Genomic DNA, 14,164 nt, shown 5'->3' with positions numbered 1-14,164 from the left:
TGACAACACTCCATAGTATTTATTCTGGTTCTTTGCATAATTCCCATTTTCGGGATGATACAAAACATTTCTCAGCCTCAAAGGCTCACACCTATCAATTCTACTTGGACATCCATGTAAGTATTTATTGAGTGCTCTGGTGACAGAAATTGTTTCAGTGCTGGAGGCGTAGTGCTGAGGGACACAGACCTGGGAGCTCTGTCCTGAAGCTCATGGTCTGGCTCCCTAGAAAGTGATAAAGCCACAAAGGGCCACATCATGGCACAGTGTGAGTGCTATAAAGGAAAAGCAGAGGGCGGTAGAAGAGGATCAGAGGAAGGAGGGGTCCAGTGCACCATCACCAGGCAGTGGAGCTCAGACTGAGATCTGAAGGGTGGGAGAGGGAGAGAAGAATCAGCCAGGCGTGGGGGGGGGGGGTGAGGACACACCCCCAGGCAGAAGGGACAGCAGGTGAGGTCCTGGGTCTGTGCTTACAAGGAGAAATCAAAGGAGCAAGAGCCTGAGAGGTGGTGCAGGATAGCTCATGCAACACCCAAGCAGCTGTTAAAATATGCTCGGGGCTGATTTCAATACAAATGATTAAAGTTTTTAAAATTAGGGGGAAAATCTGTCCTGAAAATGTGATCAGATTTACTACTTTCATTTAAAATAAATTCCTCCTCTAACCAATGCTGCCAGAATATACAGTCAAGATCATAAAATCCTATCCCTTCACGGCTAATAAATGAATTCTTTAAAAGCTACAAGCCTCTCAATCATTTTCAGCTCTTCCTAAAGAGTTCCAATTAGGCTGAAATCGCTGGCCTCTGCTACTACACCACCCACACATTCATACCTCACATTATTCCTCGAGGGACACAGTCCCTGCCTTGTCTGATTACCTAATTACAGTGCCCTTATTATGCTTTCATTAAATGCAACTGTTGGAGGACCCAAAGCTTTTATTGATGGCTTATCAGCCCTTAAAATTATACGTTATTTTACCTGTATATCTGTATTGGAAGATATCTTCCAATTTATGCTCCTAAAATGAAAGTACTTCCTTTATTTGTGTTTCATCCTTATTGTGCTTTTGGAAAACGAGACCAAAGCATCTAAGACTCTAGAGCCAATATCTGGGAAATCTACACAATGCAAAGGCTGCCCGGTTAAACCAAAGAGTTTTGTTGTCGGTGAAGATTAAATCCACAAACAAATTCAGGGGCACCTGGCTGGCTCAGTCAGTAGAGCATGTGACTCTTAATCTCAGGGTCACGAGTTCAAGCCCCACATTGGGTGTGGAGCCTACTTAAAATAAAATAATAATAAAGCAGAAAAAAAAACACCAATAAATTCAGCTACCTAAGCTAGACTACAACCAATGTCTGATGGACTAGCCAAGAAAGGCAACACCTGGGCTTCACTAGTTTCCAACCTTTCAACAGTCATTCTGAGCAAGGCTAGTGACCCCACATGAATCCCTAGTGTCAGTTTCATATCCCCCCGACTTTGGGACACTGTTCCAAAGAGAGTAGACAATTCACTCTGGGCATGGTCACTCAGACCAATGCCTAGAATACCATGGTGAAGTTCCCTTCATTTACTAGGATTTAACAAAGGATTTCAAAGAAGCTCTGTAGGCAAATCCTGCTAGCACAAACTGCTATTTAAATATTAACCTTCCAATTACACTTATTAAATACTGCAGTAATAGGAGTGCCTGAGTGGCTCAGTCGGTTAAGTGTCTGACTTCAGCTCAAGTCACGATCCCCTGGGATGGAGCCCTGCATTGGGCTCCCTGCTCAGCCGGGAGCCTGCTTGTCCCTCTCACTCTGCCCCTCCTCCCACTCACTCGCTCTCATACGCTCTCTCTCTCAAATAAATAAAATCTTTAAATACATACACACACACTGTGGTAATAGATAAGTGCTTTCTATATCCTACACTACAATGCAGACTTCTTTACAACGTGCTTATTCTAAGAAACCCCTCCGTTAGTCAATTCTTTAAGTGTTAACTTTCCTTCCCCCGCCCCCAAACCTACAAGGTGGCAAGTGCAGTTAACCCCTCATATAGTTTCAATTCTAAGCTTTGTCTGAATTGGAACTCTTGTGCATTGCTGGTGGGAACGTAAAATGGTACAGCCACAGTGGAAAATAGTTTGTAACCCTCTAAAGTAAGCTTCATTATTGTCCCCGTTTCGAAGCTGTTACAACTAAGGCTCAAAGAAACTAAATAAACTAACACAAGGCCTATCCCCAGATTTGTAACCAACAGACTTATCTTAACTCAAAGCCTCTATTTTCCACTACACCCTGCTTCCTCCCATGACCCTAGCTATTGAGGAAACTGTTAGCCCCTAACTATTATAAATGCAATGACAAGAACAGAGGCTGAAGGTAAACATTCTGAAAAGTAGAAAACATCTAGATTTTCTTCAAATTAAAATTTTTTAACTGCCAGCTTCGTTGGGAAAAGAAATGCAAGATTATACAGGAACGCACATGATAGAACACTGAAAAATAAAATCCTTCAGAGTGGCCATCTGGGTGGTGACATTCAGTCTTTAAAGCCACATTTGTGCTGCTCATTTTAAGTGCTTCAGGGAACACTGGGGGAGAGGACAGCAATGGTGTGTTCTGTCTGCACCTCCCAAAGGCTAACTTCTCCCACTCAGTTCTCCCAGAGCTCGCTGAACTTTAAGAAATATTCCCGTACACCTGAAACTAATGTAATGTTGTGTGTCAACTACATTTAAATAAGAGTTAATAAAAAAATATTCCCAAGAGGTGGAGACTATATCCAAGTGAATACTTGTATACCTTGACTTCCTCCCTTCCAGAGCAGCAAAATCACTTCTGTCCCAGGAGCTTTGGAAACATTTTATAATGCTATATTCAGCCACACCATGTTCTAACCGAGGAAAAGGTCCCTGCCTCCCACTACTGTCCCCAATCCCAGGATTTCCTTCCCTAGACAGGTCCTAGGGGGTGGTAACAGGCCACCTGAAAAGCTGATCCTTCCCCCTGAAAGAAGGGTACTACAAAAAAAAGACAGAAAGAAGAGGTCTTTGTTTTCCACCCACTCCCTCCAGCTTTCCACAGTGATCAGACTGCCAGGTAAACAGGAAGCCGAGAAGAGAGAGGGGATGTTCCTGTCCCATGTGATCAGCTCAGCCTCAGTCAGAAAAGCTGGACCTCCACTCCCACCCAGCTTTTAAGAGAAAAGTAGAATCCATCATTCATGCTTATATTCATCCACACAGTCATCCTACAAACGTTTAATGAGCATATACTATGTGCTAGGCGCCATCATAGGTAAAATGTCCACCCTCATAGAACAGACAATTCAGCATGGGAAAACAATGAACAAAATGAATAAGTACATTGTATATTAGCAAGTGAGAAAGAGCTATGGAGAAAATAAAACTGGAGATGGATATAGGGAATGTATATAGGTGGGCGTGTGTTTGTGCTGTGTGTGTATTAATAGGAAGATTAATTACAATCCTCAATGAAACAAAACCTTTTATTTCTGAGGGTAATTTTTAAACACGTCAGATTAAATGCCAATGGAGACCTCATATGTTTAAGCTCCCACTAATAACAAATTCAGCATCATGATTAAAAAAAAGACACTTCATTACCACTCCCTTACATTTTATTTCCAACCCCTCTTAACCATATCTACTTGCTTCTCTCCAAAGAAATGCCTAGAACCAGTCAGAATATGCATGTTACCCCTCATTATTTTCATAAACTCAGTCTTAAGTTTTAAACCTTTAAAACAAATTGCTAAATTAGAATTCTACATATTCTGAAAACTGCCACCAACATGAAGCTGCCCTTTGTGTCACACAATCTTGACTTGACAACATTCATAAGTGACTGGGTTAGGACCAGCCCATCGGTGGATGTGGTGACTCTGGGTTGCCCAATCAGCACAGCTCCGGTTGGCTGCTTCCCAGCTAAAAGTCTGAAGGTAAAGTATCCAGCAGCCAAGGAGATGTCACACTTGCACAATCAACAGGAGGTTCTGGGTCTCCAAGAAATAAAGCGAAGTGTCATCTGTCTTTTGTGGGGTATTTTTTTTTTTTTTTTGGTCGATCGTGTTGCCTTTAATAAGAAAACTGTGCATACTCACTGTAAACCCAAACCAAAGTATATGCCAAATAAGGCCAAAGCCACAGGTATGATGACATGATGCAACAGGACAGGGGCTGCATCATTTTGAGTTCTTCGCAGATCGACTCTAGACAATAAAGCCAGGCTCTCCGGAAAGGAGGTTGACCTCAATCTCTATCAGGCATCGTATCTGAGGCTTTGCCTGGCTTGTCTGGACCTGTCTCCCTTGCTAGAAGCCGAATACCCCGAAGTCTTTCCCAAGGCAGCCACAAGAACACTCCACAATGACAGGGAGCAGTGAATTAAGTGATAAAAACACTTGCTGGGCACATGTTCCATATGTTCAAACCCTGTCCTCACCCTCTACTAAAGGAGACCATTTATGGGCCAGATACTGTGCTTAACACACCCAAAATTAAGATACACTACCCTCAAAGGACTGCAGGGACAAACCACTCCTCTGGCCTCTTTGCCTCTGATGGGCCTCACAGGACACCACCGACTTGGATTTCCCAAGAGCTCTGGCATGAAGTGCCACTGTGCTGCTCAGGGACCCACCAAGGCCTCTATGGCCTCCTGCCTCCTACACTAACTCCCTTCCTCAGGGCTTAAAGCAGCTCCCAGAGCAGGCCCACGTGCTGCACAACCTGTCCCCACTACTCACAACCATAATCACCCCACTACCCCCTTTCATCCAGATTCCTCAACCACCCCACCACTCTTCCACCCAGAATGCCACCAAGTCATACCCACTCCTTGAGACTCAGTGAAGTCCACCCTCTTACCGCATCCAACTGCCAGCTTTCTCACCTTCAGAGTCTAAAGTACAGGAAGGGTAATTTCCCTTGCTGTTTCAGGGCCTACTTATCACATCCCCCCATTAGACTTTACTCCAGGAGGACCTTTTCCCAGAATAAGCAAACAGCAGAGTCTCCAACAGTGAGCCTAGGGACCCAAAGCTCAGTCTCTTAATCTCTCTCTCCAGCTTTGGTCTCATACTCATTCTCAGTATCAGGAGGGATGTAATGGGAGGAAAGATCTAAGGTCTCTTCTATTTCAGATTCCAAATTCTGGAAATTCCATATAGATTCACTAGACACAAATGAAAAAAGCTAATTAACTCTTCCTCCATTGACCCATTTAAACAGGTGGCCCAGCTATGCCAGCTGGCCTCAATTTTTCCAAATGCTTGATCTTCACAGAGCTCTGGAGAGTAACTTTTAGAAAAAATGCTTTGTTTTTCACAAATTTTACAAGTTTGAGTTTTTTTCCTCCTATCATTGCTTGGAAGAAACAAGTGGGGGAGGGGGTAACTGACCTGCTCATTTTGCTACTAACATCGCAAGCTTGGGATTCTCACTGCCTCAGTTTCTCCTCCGGGTGCGCAGGTGGTCCCTGGCCCGCCCTGCCCGCAGACCCGACAGTCCCGGCTTGCCAGGGTCTCCCGAGCCGCTCTGGGCCGTGGGCCGGCCGTGTGTCTCCAGCCGAGACAACACCTGGAGCCTCGGGCGCTTCCAGATGGCCGAGTCAGGGCGGGCCGGGGCGCACCCCGCTGTCACCTGGCCCCGCACCGCGGCCTGCGCTCCTCCCGGGGCGGCACTTGCCCCCTCAGCTCGCGCTCCAGTCGGCGTTTCTCCTTCGATTCCTGAGCCAAGTCTGGCCTCCATGCGGTCACTGGGCCAGGCGGCGAAGGCACCTGCCTCGCCCGCAAAAACGCACGAGCCCGCAAGTCCCTTTTGCCACAACCTCGACGGGGGCTTGCAAGAGACATGCAGAAGAAAAGAAAACAAGCCCGAGGCAGGGCCGTCCCGGCCCGGCATCTCCCACGAAATCGTCACCTGCGAAGCACCCCGGGCTGGGGGCCGCAGGCTCGGCGGGGAGCGAGGTCCGTGGCCCGGCCCGCTGCGCCCGCCCGCCCCGGCGCGCCCCTTACCCGTGAGGCGGCCGCCCCCCTCGCCGTGCCCGCGGCGCCGCTGCAGGATGAAGTAGCAGCTGCTCTTCTGAGTCACCCAGAGCTTCAGGGCGTTCTTCAGCAGCACCTCCTCGGGCTTGAGCCACATCGCAGCGGTCCGACCGCGCCCGCGGGCCCCGGCTCACATCGCCCCGGCCGCCTGCCGCGCCGGGCAGAGCCCGCTCGGGAGGAAGCAGCGGCGGCAGGAACCGCAGCCGGCCGGCGTCCTGCGCTCCGAGAGTCCGGGGAGCGCGGCCGGCGCAGCAAGCCGCTTGCAGCCCGCGCAGCCGCGCAGGCCCCGCCCCCGCCCCGGCTCCGCCCACAGACCCGCCCCGGGTCCGCCCACCGACCGCCCCCACTCCTCCAGCTCCCGCGGCGCCGCCTGGGTTTCCGAGTCCCAGCCGCTCCAGCGCACAGTTCCGGAGTGGAGGGAGGAAGTCCCATCCCTGCCGCCAGGTTCCCCCTCCTCTCTCCGCTGCGCTTGCGGGGAGCGCCTCGACTCCTCTTTCCTCCGCCGGTCCTGGGAGGCAGCTCGGGACCGTAGGACTTGTCTCCCCGCCCCTCACTCAGAGGAGGAGGAGCGAGGGAAAAGGACATCTTGTTCTCGCAGCTGCAGGTTGCCCAGCTGAGGGCATTTATTTGTCTTTTGGGGCAAGAGAATTCACGACGGAAAAACCAGGTGTGTTTGGAATAACGTAGCATTTAACATAACAAGGAACATTTTTACAGATAACCAAAAAAATAGCATTAAAATTAAAAGCAATTATTCCCCAATTTTTAAAAATGCTGGGCCCACGTTTTCCATGCTCTCACGAGGGATCCGACAGAGCTGCTGAAGAGGCAGCGATATTGTAGGACCCTGAAGCAAGGCTTCAGACCAAACTCAAACTGGACGCCCTCGTGGGTGTATTAGGGCCCCTCTGCGAGTCCGCTACACCGCGATGAAACCAGTCGCGTTTGTTCCAAGAGAAATGAAAGGCTGGAAAATACGGAGTAGGTGATACTAAAAAGCTATAGGGAATGTGGAGGTAGGATTTTTTAAATGAGTATTTTCTCAAAGCTGTTGTAGAAATAGACACATGGTAGCTGACCTCGAAGAGGCTGGTGGTCCTCCTGTGTCCTCAGAGAAGCAGTTAATTCCAACATCCCTAGCAAAAGAGAAGTAAAGAAAAACTCCCGTCAAAATGGCCCTCAGGCCTTGACAAAGGGGTCCCTGACAAAATGTGACTTAATTAGGACAGAACTGAAAAGTAGAAGTAAATCCCCCACCCAACATATGGGAACTGAGTGATACTTCTCACTGGAAGCCAAGGAATCCGTTTGCAGAGGATCAGAAGGGGTCAGCTCAGAGCCTGGACCTGACCAGGTGGGCTAGAAGCCACGTGAAGAACCCTGTGCAAGGGGCAAACAGAAAAGCCCACCCAGAGGGCAGGGGCATCTGTGGTCAAGCACTGGAAGACCACTGACAAATAGCCTCTGAATAAACCTGAGGAAGGAAGGAAGCTATAATCAGGGCGATTTGGGTGCACTGGAGCATACAGAGCGGCCAGGGATGGCAAGAAAATACTCCTTCCAGAAACATTCACTGGAACCTCCCCCTCTCCAACATGCTGCCAGGCCCTGGAATTGCAGAGGATGGGAAATGGACCCTGCCCTGATGGACTCACAGGTAGGCAAATAGGCACAAAGCATAGTGGGAGTCATGCTGGGGACAATGGGGACGCACAGAATAAAGGGTCAGTTCCTCAGGGTGGGGATTGAGAAAGCCCCCACAGAACAGCTGTTGCCTGGCTGGGGCTTGGGAAATGAGTATGTATTTGCCACCAGAGCAAGTAGAGAGGACATGTCTGGTAAACGGGTCAGTATATATTACATTGTGGTTTAGGGCACAGGGAATGCAGCCTACAGAAATCAGCCTCTTGGGCACAGAGCAAGGTGAAGAAGGTTGGAAAGGGGCCAATGGAGAATATCTTGCATAGCGGTAACATACTCTTGCTCATCTCTGGGTGTTCGTCACCTCTTTTTGGTATTATGGTTTGAATTGTGTCCCCCAAAATTCTTAGGTTGAAGTCCTAATTTCTAGTACCTTGGAATGTGTCTTTATTTAGAAATAGAGTCATTGCAGATGTAATTAGTTAAGTTACAGTAAGGTCGTTAAGGTGGGCCCCAATGCAAGATGACTGGTGTCCTTATAAAAGGGAAATTTGGACACAGACATGCACACAGAGCACCTTGTGAATTTTGGAGTTGTGCTGCCACAAGCCAAAGTACTACCAGAAGCTAGGAGAAGGGCCTGGAACAGATCCTTCCCTAATGCCCTCAGAAGGAACCAACCCTACCAACACCTGGATCTCAGACTTCTAGCCTCTAGAACTGTGAGACAATTTCTGTTGTTTGAAACCATGTGGTTTGGGGTACTTTGTTATGGCAGTTCCAGCAAACAAATACAGCTGGCTCCCTGAGCCTGTCTACACCTGTTCAGTAGCAAGTCTCTTGAACCATTCTGAGTTGGATTGTTTCCTGCCAGGACCCTGACTGATGCCTGGAGTGGCCCCAGGAAAAGTTCCTCAATATGGAATTCTGGCTGGGTTACTCACCTATTTGTGCATGCATAGGGGGCAAAAGGGATATAGTGATCTGTGGCACGCAGGGCAGCAAGATACTCAAATCAGCACTGCGGGTAGTATGAGGGGCAGATGGAGGACAAGGCTTTGGGGGCTCTTGCTGCTGTTGCATTTGATTGCCATGGCAACCATGATAACTACAAAGATTGGAGAGTGAAGTGGCTGTTTCTAACTACCCTAGAGAGTTTGTTTATTTGTTTATTTGTTTAAAGATAAGTGTGACGTATTACATCCCCATCTCAAGGTATAGATGTGGCGAAATCAAAAGAATCCTTTATCTGGTGTAGCCATAGGACCGATAGGGGTCATCTTCAGATCTCAAATACTGTAGTTCAAGTTACAGAATTATTGGAAAGGATAAATGCTCCACCTCAGCAAGTTCTTTTGCTACAATTAGGACACTGATAGGGAAGTAGGACCACAGACTTGTGATGGGAATATTTGGGTGGATGCAGACAAAGTGATAATTAGGTGGTGCAATGGAGGTGTTAGCTAATGCTACAATGGCAATCATACTGCAATATAAATGTATCAAATCAATACAGTAGTCCTCCCTTACCCTCGGTTTCAGTTACCTGCTGTCAACCACTGTCTGGAAACAGATGATCTTCCTCTGATCTATCGACAGAAGGTCAACGATAGCCTGACGCTGTACACAACACCAATGTCATTCACCTCACTTCATCTCATCACATGAGCATTTTTTTTTAATTTCATTTATTTATTTGAGAGAGAGAGCGAGAGCATGAGTGGGAGGAGGGGCAGAGGGAGCCTGTCACGGGACTCGCTCCCAGGACCCTGAGATCATGACCCAAGCTGAAGTCAGATGCTTAACTGACTTAGCCACACAGGTGCCCCTCATCACATGAGCATTTTATCATCTCACATCATCACAAGAGGAGGAAAGGTGAGTACAGTGCAAAAAGATATTTTGAGAGGAACCACATCACTTCCATAACTTCTATTGCAGTATATTGTTGTAAGTGTTCTATTTCATTGTTAGTTATTGTAGTTAATCTCTTACTGTGCCTAATCTATAAATTAAACTTTATAATAGGTACCTATTTGTATAGGAAAAACATTATGTATATAGGCTTCAGTACTGTCCATGGTTTCAGGCACCCACTGGGGGGCTTGGAACGTACCCCCTGCTGATAAAGGGAAACTACCATGTGTTGTACCCCTTCAGGTTACAGAATGTTATATGTCAATTATAACTCAGTTTTTAAAAAAGAAAGTTGGATGCAGAAACTTGAAAAAAATAGGAGACAGAGAATAACAGAATCAGAATAGAAATTGATAAAATTACCCCAAAAATTATCAAAAAAGTTATTAAGACAAATGTGTAAGAGAAAAAGCAGATAAGCTAAAAGATATTGCAAAATTAATATTGTCTTTACAAAAATTGATCAATAAAAAAGAGGGAAGATTCAAAATAGAGCTTCATAATGCAAAAAGAAGACATCATTTTAGATTCTAGAGTTACTGAACAAACAATGCTAATATATTGTTAATAATAATTTAAAAAGCTGAGTTCCCAAATCCCAAACCTCCCTTGCCAACAGAAGCAGCATTTCCCTATATGAGAAAATTAGCATTCACTAACACGAACAGCCTTCAAGACTTCACCTGAGGCATTTGCCTCCCATGTAAATGCCTGTTCTCCTCAAAACCTGCCCACATGACACCTCACTGGCTCCAGGCCCATAACAAGAGTAAACTCCCAGCAGAGTCCAGAAAGATGACTGCAAGGTCTGCTGGGGCGGGGGTGGAAATAGATTTATACAACAAGGGAATTAGAATATCTTGCCAATATGCATTGAGAGAAAGCTGACAGTCATATATGGGCATAGAATCTAAAGTGATAAACTAAGGAGGATGAAATATAAGGTTAGATTCAGCAACATTTATGAATAAATATGCACTCACTCAGGACTCCTGATGTAATGTGTTATATTCAGCACCTGTGGGTGGCTCTAAGGTTTGATTCCTTAGCTTAGTGAAGCCTGGATTTAACAATGGCCTATAGTCAATGCGGCTGAGATGCCAGAATTTCCCTGGCATATTATAGACTAAGAAAAGAGTCTGAAGATTCAGCAGATAGGAATGTTTGAGTGGGTATATTATATGCAACCTATTCAGCCACCATCCCCCCAACCACACCATGCATCTTCCTCAAGACATTAAAAGATGTAGGGAATTTCTTCTTCTAGTAATGGCAGTTAAAGACCACCCTTCTACTGAAAACAATCATGGAAGCTGGACAAAGTATAAAAACAAATCTGTTTCAAGTCATGAAAGTAATATTATGGCAGTACAGACCTGTACCTGGGGAGGTGAAACTGACATATAATCAAGTTCTTCCCTTCAGAGTATGTGCTGATTCCCACATTGCAGCTAGGAGACTAAGAAGCCAAGCGCATCTTCTGGAAGTTTACAGGCCCAGAGAGACAAAAATTGGAGTTAGGATCCCCAAAATGTTACACCCCCAGAGAGGAACCAGGAGAAGACAAGACTTCACAAAGATTAGACTTGCCCAGCCCACAAGCTTCTCAATGGCCTAATTAAAATAAGATCGCCCCCAACCATAATTACCTTCCAGGAGCAAAAGTATATACTTCCAACAGATGATAACACCATCCAGAGCCTCAGGTTTTTTTTTCTATGATCTTTTGTACACCATATTCAACATCGATACATGACCAGGCATAATAGGAAACAAGACCACATGACTAAAAATCAAGAGAAAAAAGAATAAAATCTATTAGTAACAAATTCACAAAATAGCCAGATATTGGAGTTGCCAGATGCAGAGTAGGATTATATATATAAATAATGAGTTCAAGAATTGATATAAAAATATAATTTCAGCAAAGAACTAGAAAAAAAATGTATTTTTAAAAAATCAAATGAAAATCTTAGAATTGAAAAAACACAATACTTGAAATTAAGACTTCCGTAGATGAGTATAAAAGTAGACTGCGCAAAGTTAGAGCATTAGTGAACTGGAGGATTAATCAAAAGAAAATAGCCAGATATTTCTCCCAGGAAGATATGCAGATGGCCAATAAGCACATGAAAAAATACTCACTGTCATTAGCTGTCAGGGAAATGCACATCAAAACTACAATGAGGGGCACCTGGGTGGTTCAGTCGGTTGAGCATCTGCCTTCTGCTCAGGTCATGGTCCTGGGGTCCTGGGATCAAGCCCTGCATTGAGCTCCCTGGAGAGCCTGCTTCTCTCTCTCCCCCACTCATGCTCTCTTTCTCAAAATAAATAGATAAAATCTTTTAAAAAAAAAATAACTGTATTGAGATACCATATTGTACTCACTAGGATGGCTGCAATTAAAAGGCAAAATCAGACAGTAACAAGGGTTGGTGAAATCAGAACTGTCAGACGTTGCTGATGAGAATTTAAATGGTGTAGTTGCTTTGGAAAACCGTTCTCAAAAAGTTAAACATAAAGTTATTATATGACCCAGCAATTCTGTTCCTAGGTTTGAACCGAGAGAATCGAAAATCCACATTCACACAAAAAAACTTTACATCAAAATTCAGAGCAGCGTTATTCATAATAGTTAGAAAGTGGAAACAACCAAATGTCCATCATCTGATGAATGGGTAGACAAAATGTGTTCTATAAAAAGGAATGCAGTACTAGTGCAAACTACAGTACAGCATGGTTGAATCTTGAAAGCCACTACGCTAAATGAAAGAAGCTAGACACAAAGAGCCATATATTCTATGATTCCGTTTCTATGAAACGTCCAGAATAAGCAAATCTATAGATATGGGAAATAGGTTAGTGGTTGTCATGGGCTGGGGCGGGAAGGGCAGGGGAGTGGGAGAAATGAAGAGTAACTGCTTAATGGATATGGGGTTTCTTTTGGAGTGATAAAAATGTCTTGGACAATACAATGATGCTTGCGCAACATTGTGAATATACTGAAAACCACAGAATTGTACACTTTGAAAGGTAACTTGTAGAAAATGGATAGTAAGGGAAATGATTCTTGCCCAAAGCAATGCAAGTAAACTTTGGTCCATAGGGATGCCCCCTATCAGATATTAATCCATTGTATCTATTAGCAAGTTCACTTCAACATTCCTAACTAATATCTATATCTGTCCCTATTTATCTCTTCTTCACATTCTCCTTTGAACTAGTCTTAACATCTTACTGTTTCCCTCATTAATTACAGAGGTGAATAAAACTGTTAGTCCATGTTCATTTATGTCTACAATGAGAGTCATGCTTTTAATGTTTTGGAAATTATACTTTAGCAGTAAGAAGAAGGGGAATGTGACTGGTAGATGCTGAAATTACTTCATTGTAGTAGAAAGATGGGGAATGGAAAGAGAAGTTAACCTTCAAAGATACTTTTCTCCCCTGCAGAGAATACAAATACCCCCACTAAATATACCCCCTGACCCCTCCCAAAAGATGCTACTTGTCCAAAAACCTTGGCAAAACATGTCTAGAGAAATAGGCCTGGTCTGCAGGACCTGTTTCTCCTCTGAGAGCACCCAAATCTTGGTGGCCACCTCCTCCTTACTCTGACTGGCTGTTTGAGAAAGAACATAGGAACACGGGCACAGGTGCGTGCCCTGCCTTGGGATGGTGACCATTCAGAGGTGAAAGTACACCTTCATTCACCTACTCAAAACTCGAGTAACACTATTTGCCTATGGGTTGGGGTTAGGTTAGAATGAGGGTTAGGGTCAGGGTTCAGGTTAGGTTAGGGTGAGGTTAGGGTGAGGGTTAGGTTTAGGGTTAGGGTAGGGACTTAGCTGCCAGGTGATTGGCCAATGTGGCCATGGGTTTAATTAGAAACGCCAAAAGTCTTCTCTTTAGGAGAAGTAGGAAACTGCTCATAGGAGTCTGTCCTTGTCAGCAGTGCCCCACTTTGGCTGGTAGCACCTCTGTGCCTGTACTGACAGCCTGACTTTTATTTCCCTTCCACATTAGCACAGCTTCTCAGTATCAGTCCCTTCCTGACATCACTTCTTGCCCCTGAACTTTTGTTCACACATACAAAGAAGGAATAATGAAAAGGAGAGGAAAATGGGAATGAAAAGCTGAATATTCTCAGCCTTATACCTGAAGCCAGAAAGGAATCCTAACAGAACCCATTTGGTTTCTGTCCACAGTTAATGCTCTTTAATTCCTAATAGAATTGTCATTTGTGTTTCCTATAAGTGTCCATCGTTGCCAGAGAGTTTCTAAATGTAATGATTTTCAGTTTGCATTGACTTAATTTCTTTAATCCTTGAAGCAACATGTGTTTTTGAAATTATTGATTTCCTTCTAAACCCTACTTACAAGTTCGGCTAGTTGGCTTGACTTTTGGCTCACATTTCCAGCTTTGTAACTTCTTGTCATGCCTTTGTGTTTCCTTTTATAACATGACCACTGTGAGGGCAAACCCGTGACCTAGGGCATAGATTCCTGGTCTATTAATGACAGTCCATTTTAATGTAAT

At 45.0% G+C, this 14,164-nt stretch overlaps 1 protein-coding gene and 1 long non-coding RNA gene across 6 annotated transcripts in view; one reads left to right on the top strand and one right to left on the bottom strand.

The window, feature by feature from the left end:
- Nucleotides 1–6,332, bottom strand: part of TBC1D8 (TBC1 domain family member 8) — a 105,151-nt gene extending 98,819 nt beyond the window's left edge. For 4 of the 5 annotated variants that reach the window (XM_045771850.2, XM_045771851.2, XM_045771852.2 and 1 more), the window contains exon 1: nucleotides 6,037–6,331. In XM_045771850.2, coding sequence (XP_045627806.2) covers nucleotides 6,037–6,163 — 127 coding nt within the window. In that variant the 5' untranslated portion in view covers nucleotides 6,164–6,331. Of the gene's footprint in view, nucleotides 1–6,036 lie in introns of all 5 variants that reach the window. The other variant, XM_045771854.2, reaches the window with a different exon arrangement.
- A 138-nt stretch (nucleotides 6,333–6,470) lies between these two features.
- LOC148109623 (uncharacterized) overlaps nucleotides 6,471–14,164 on the top strand; it is a 49,458-nt gene continuing 41,764 nt past the window's right edge. The window contains exon 1 of the long non-coding RNA XR_015725118.1: nucleotides 6,471–7,723. This is a non-coding gene — a long non-coding RNA (uncharacterized LOC148109623). The remainder of the gene's footprint in view (nucleotides 7,724–14,164) is intronic.

The sequence above is a fragment of the Ursus americanus genome, chromosome 7 (assembly GCF_024610735.1).
Source record: "Ursus americanus isolate L20-20 chromosome 7, mUrsAme1.1.p, whole genome shotgun sequence".
NCBI classification, from domain to species: Eukaryota; Metazoa; Chordata; class Mammalia; order Carnivora; family Ursidae; genus Ursus; species Ursus americanus.
This window is presented reverse-complemented; position numbering and strand designations above follow the sequence as displayed.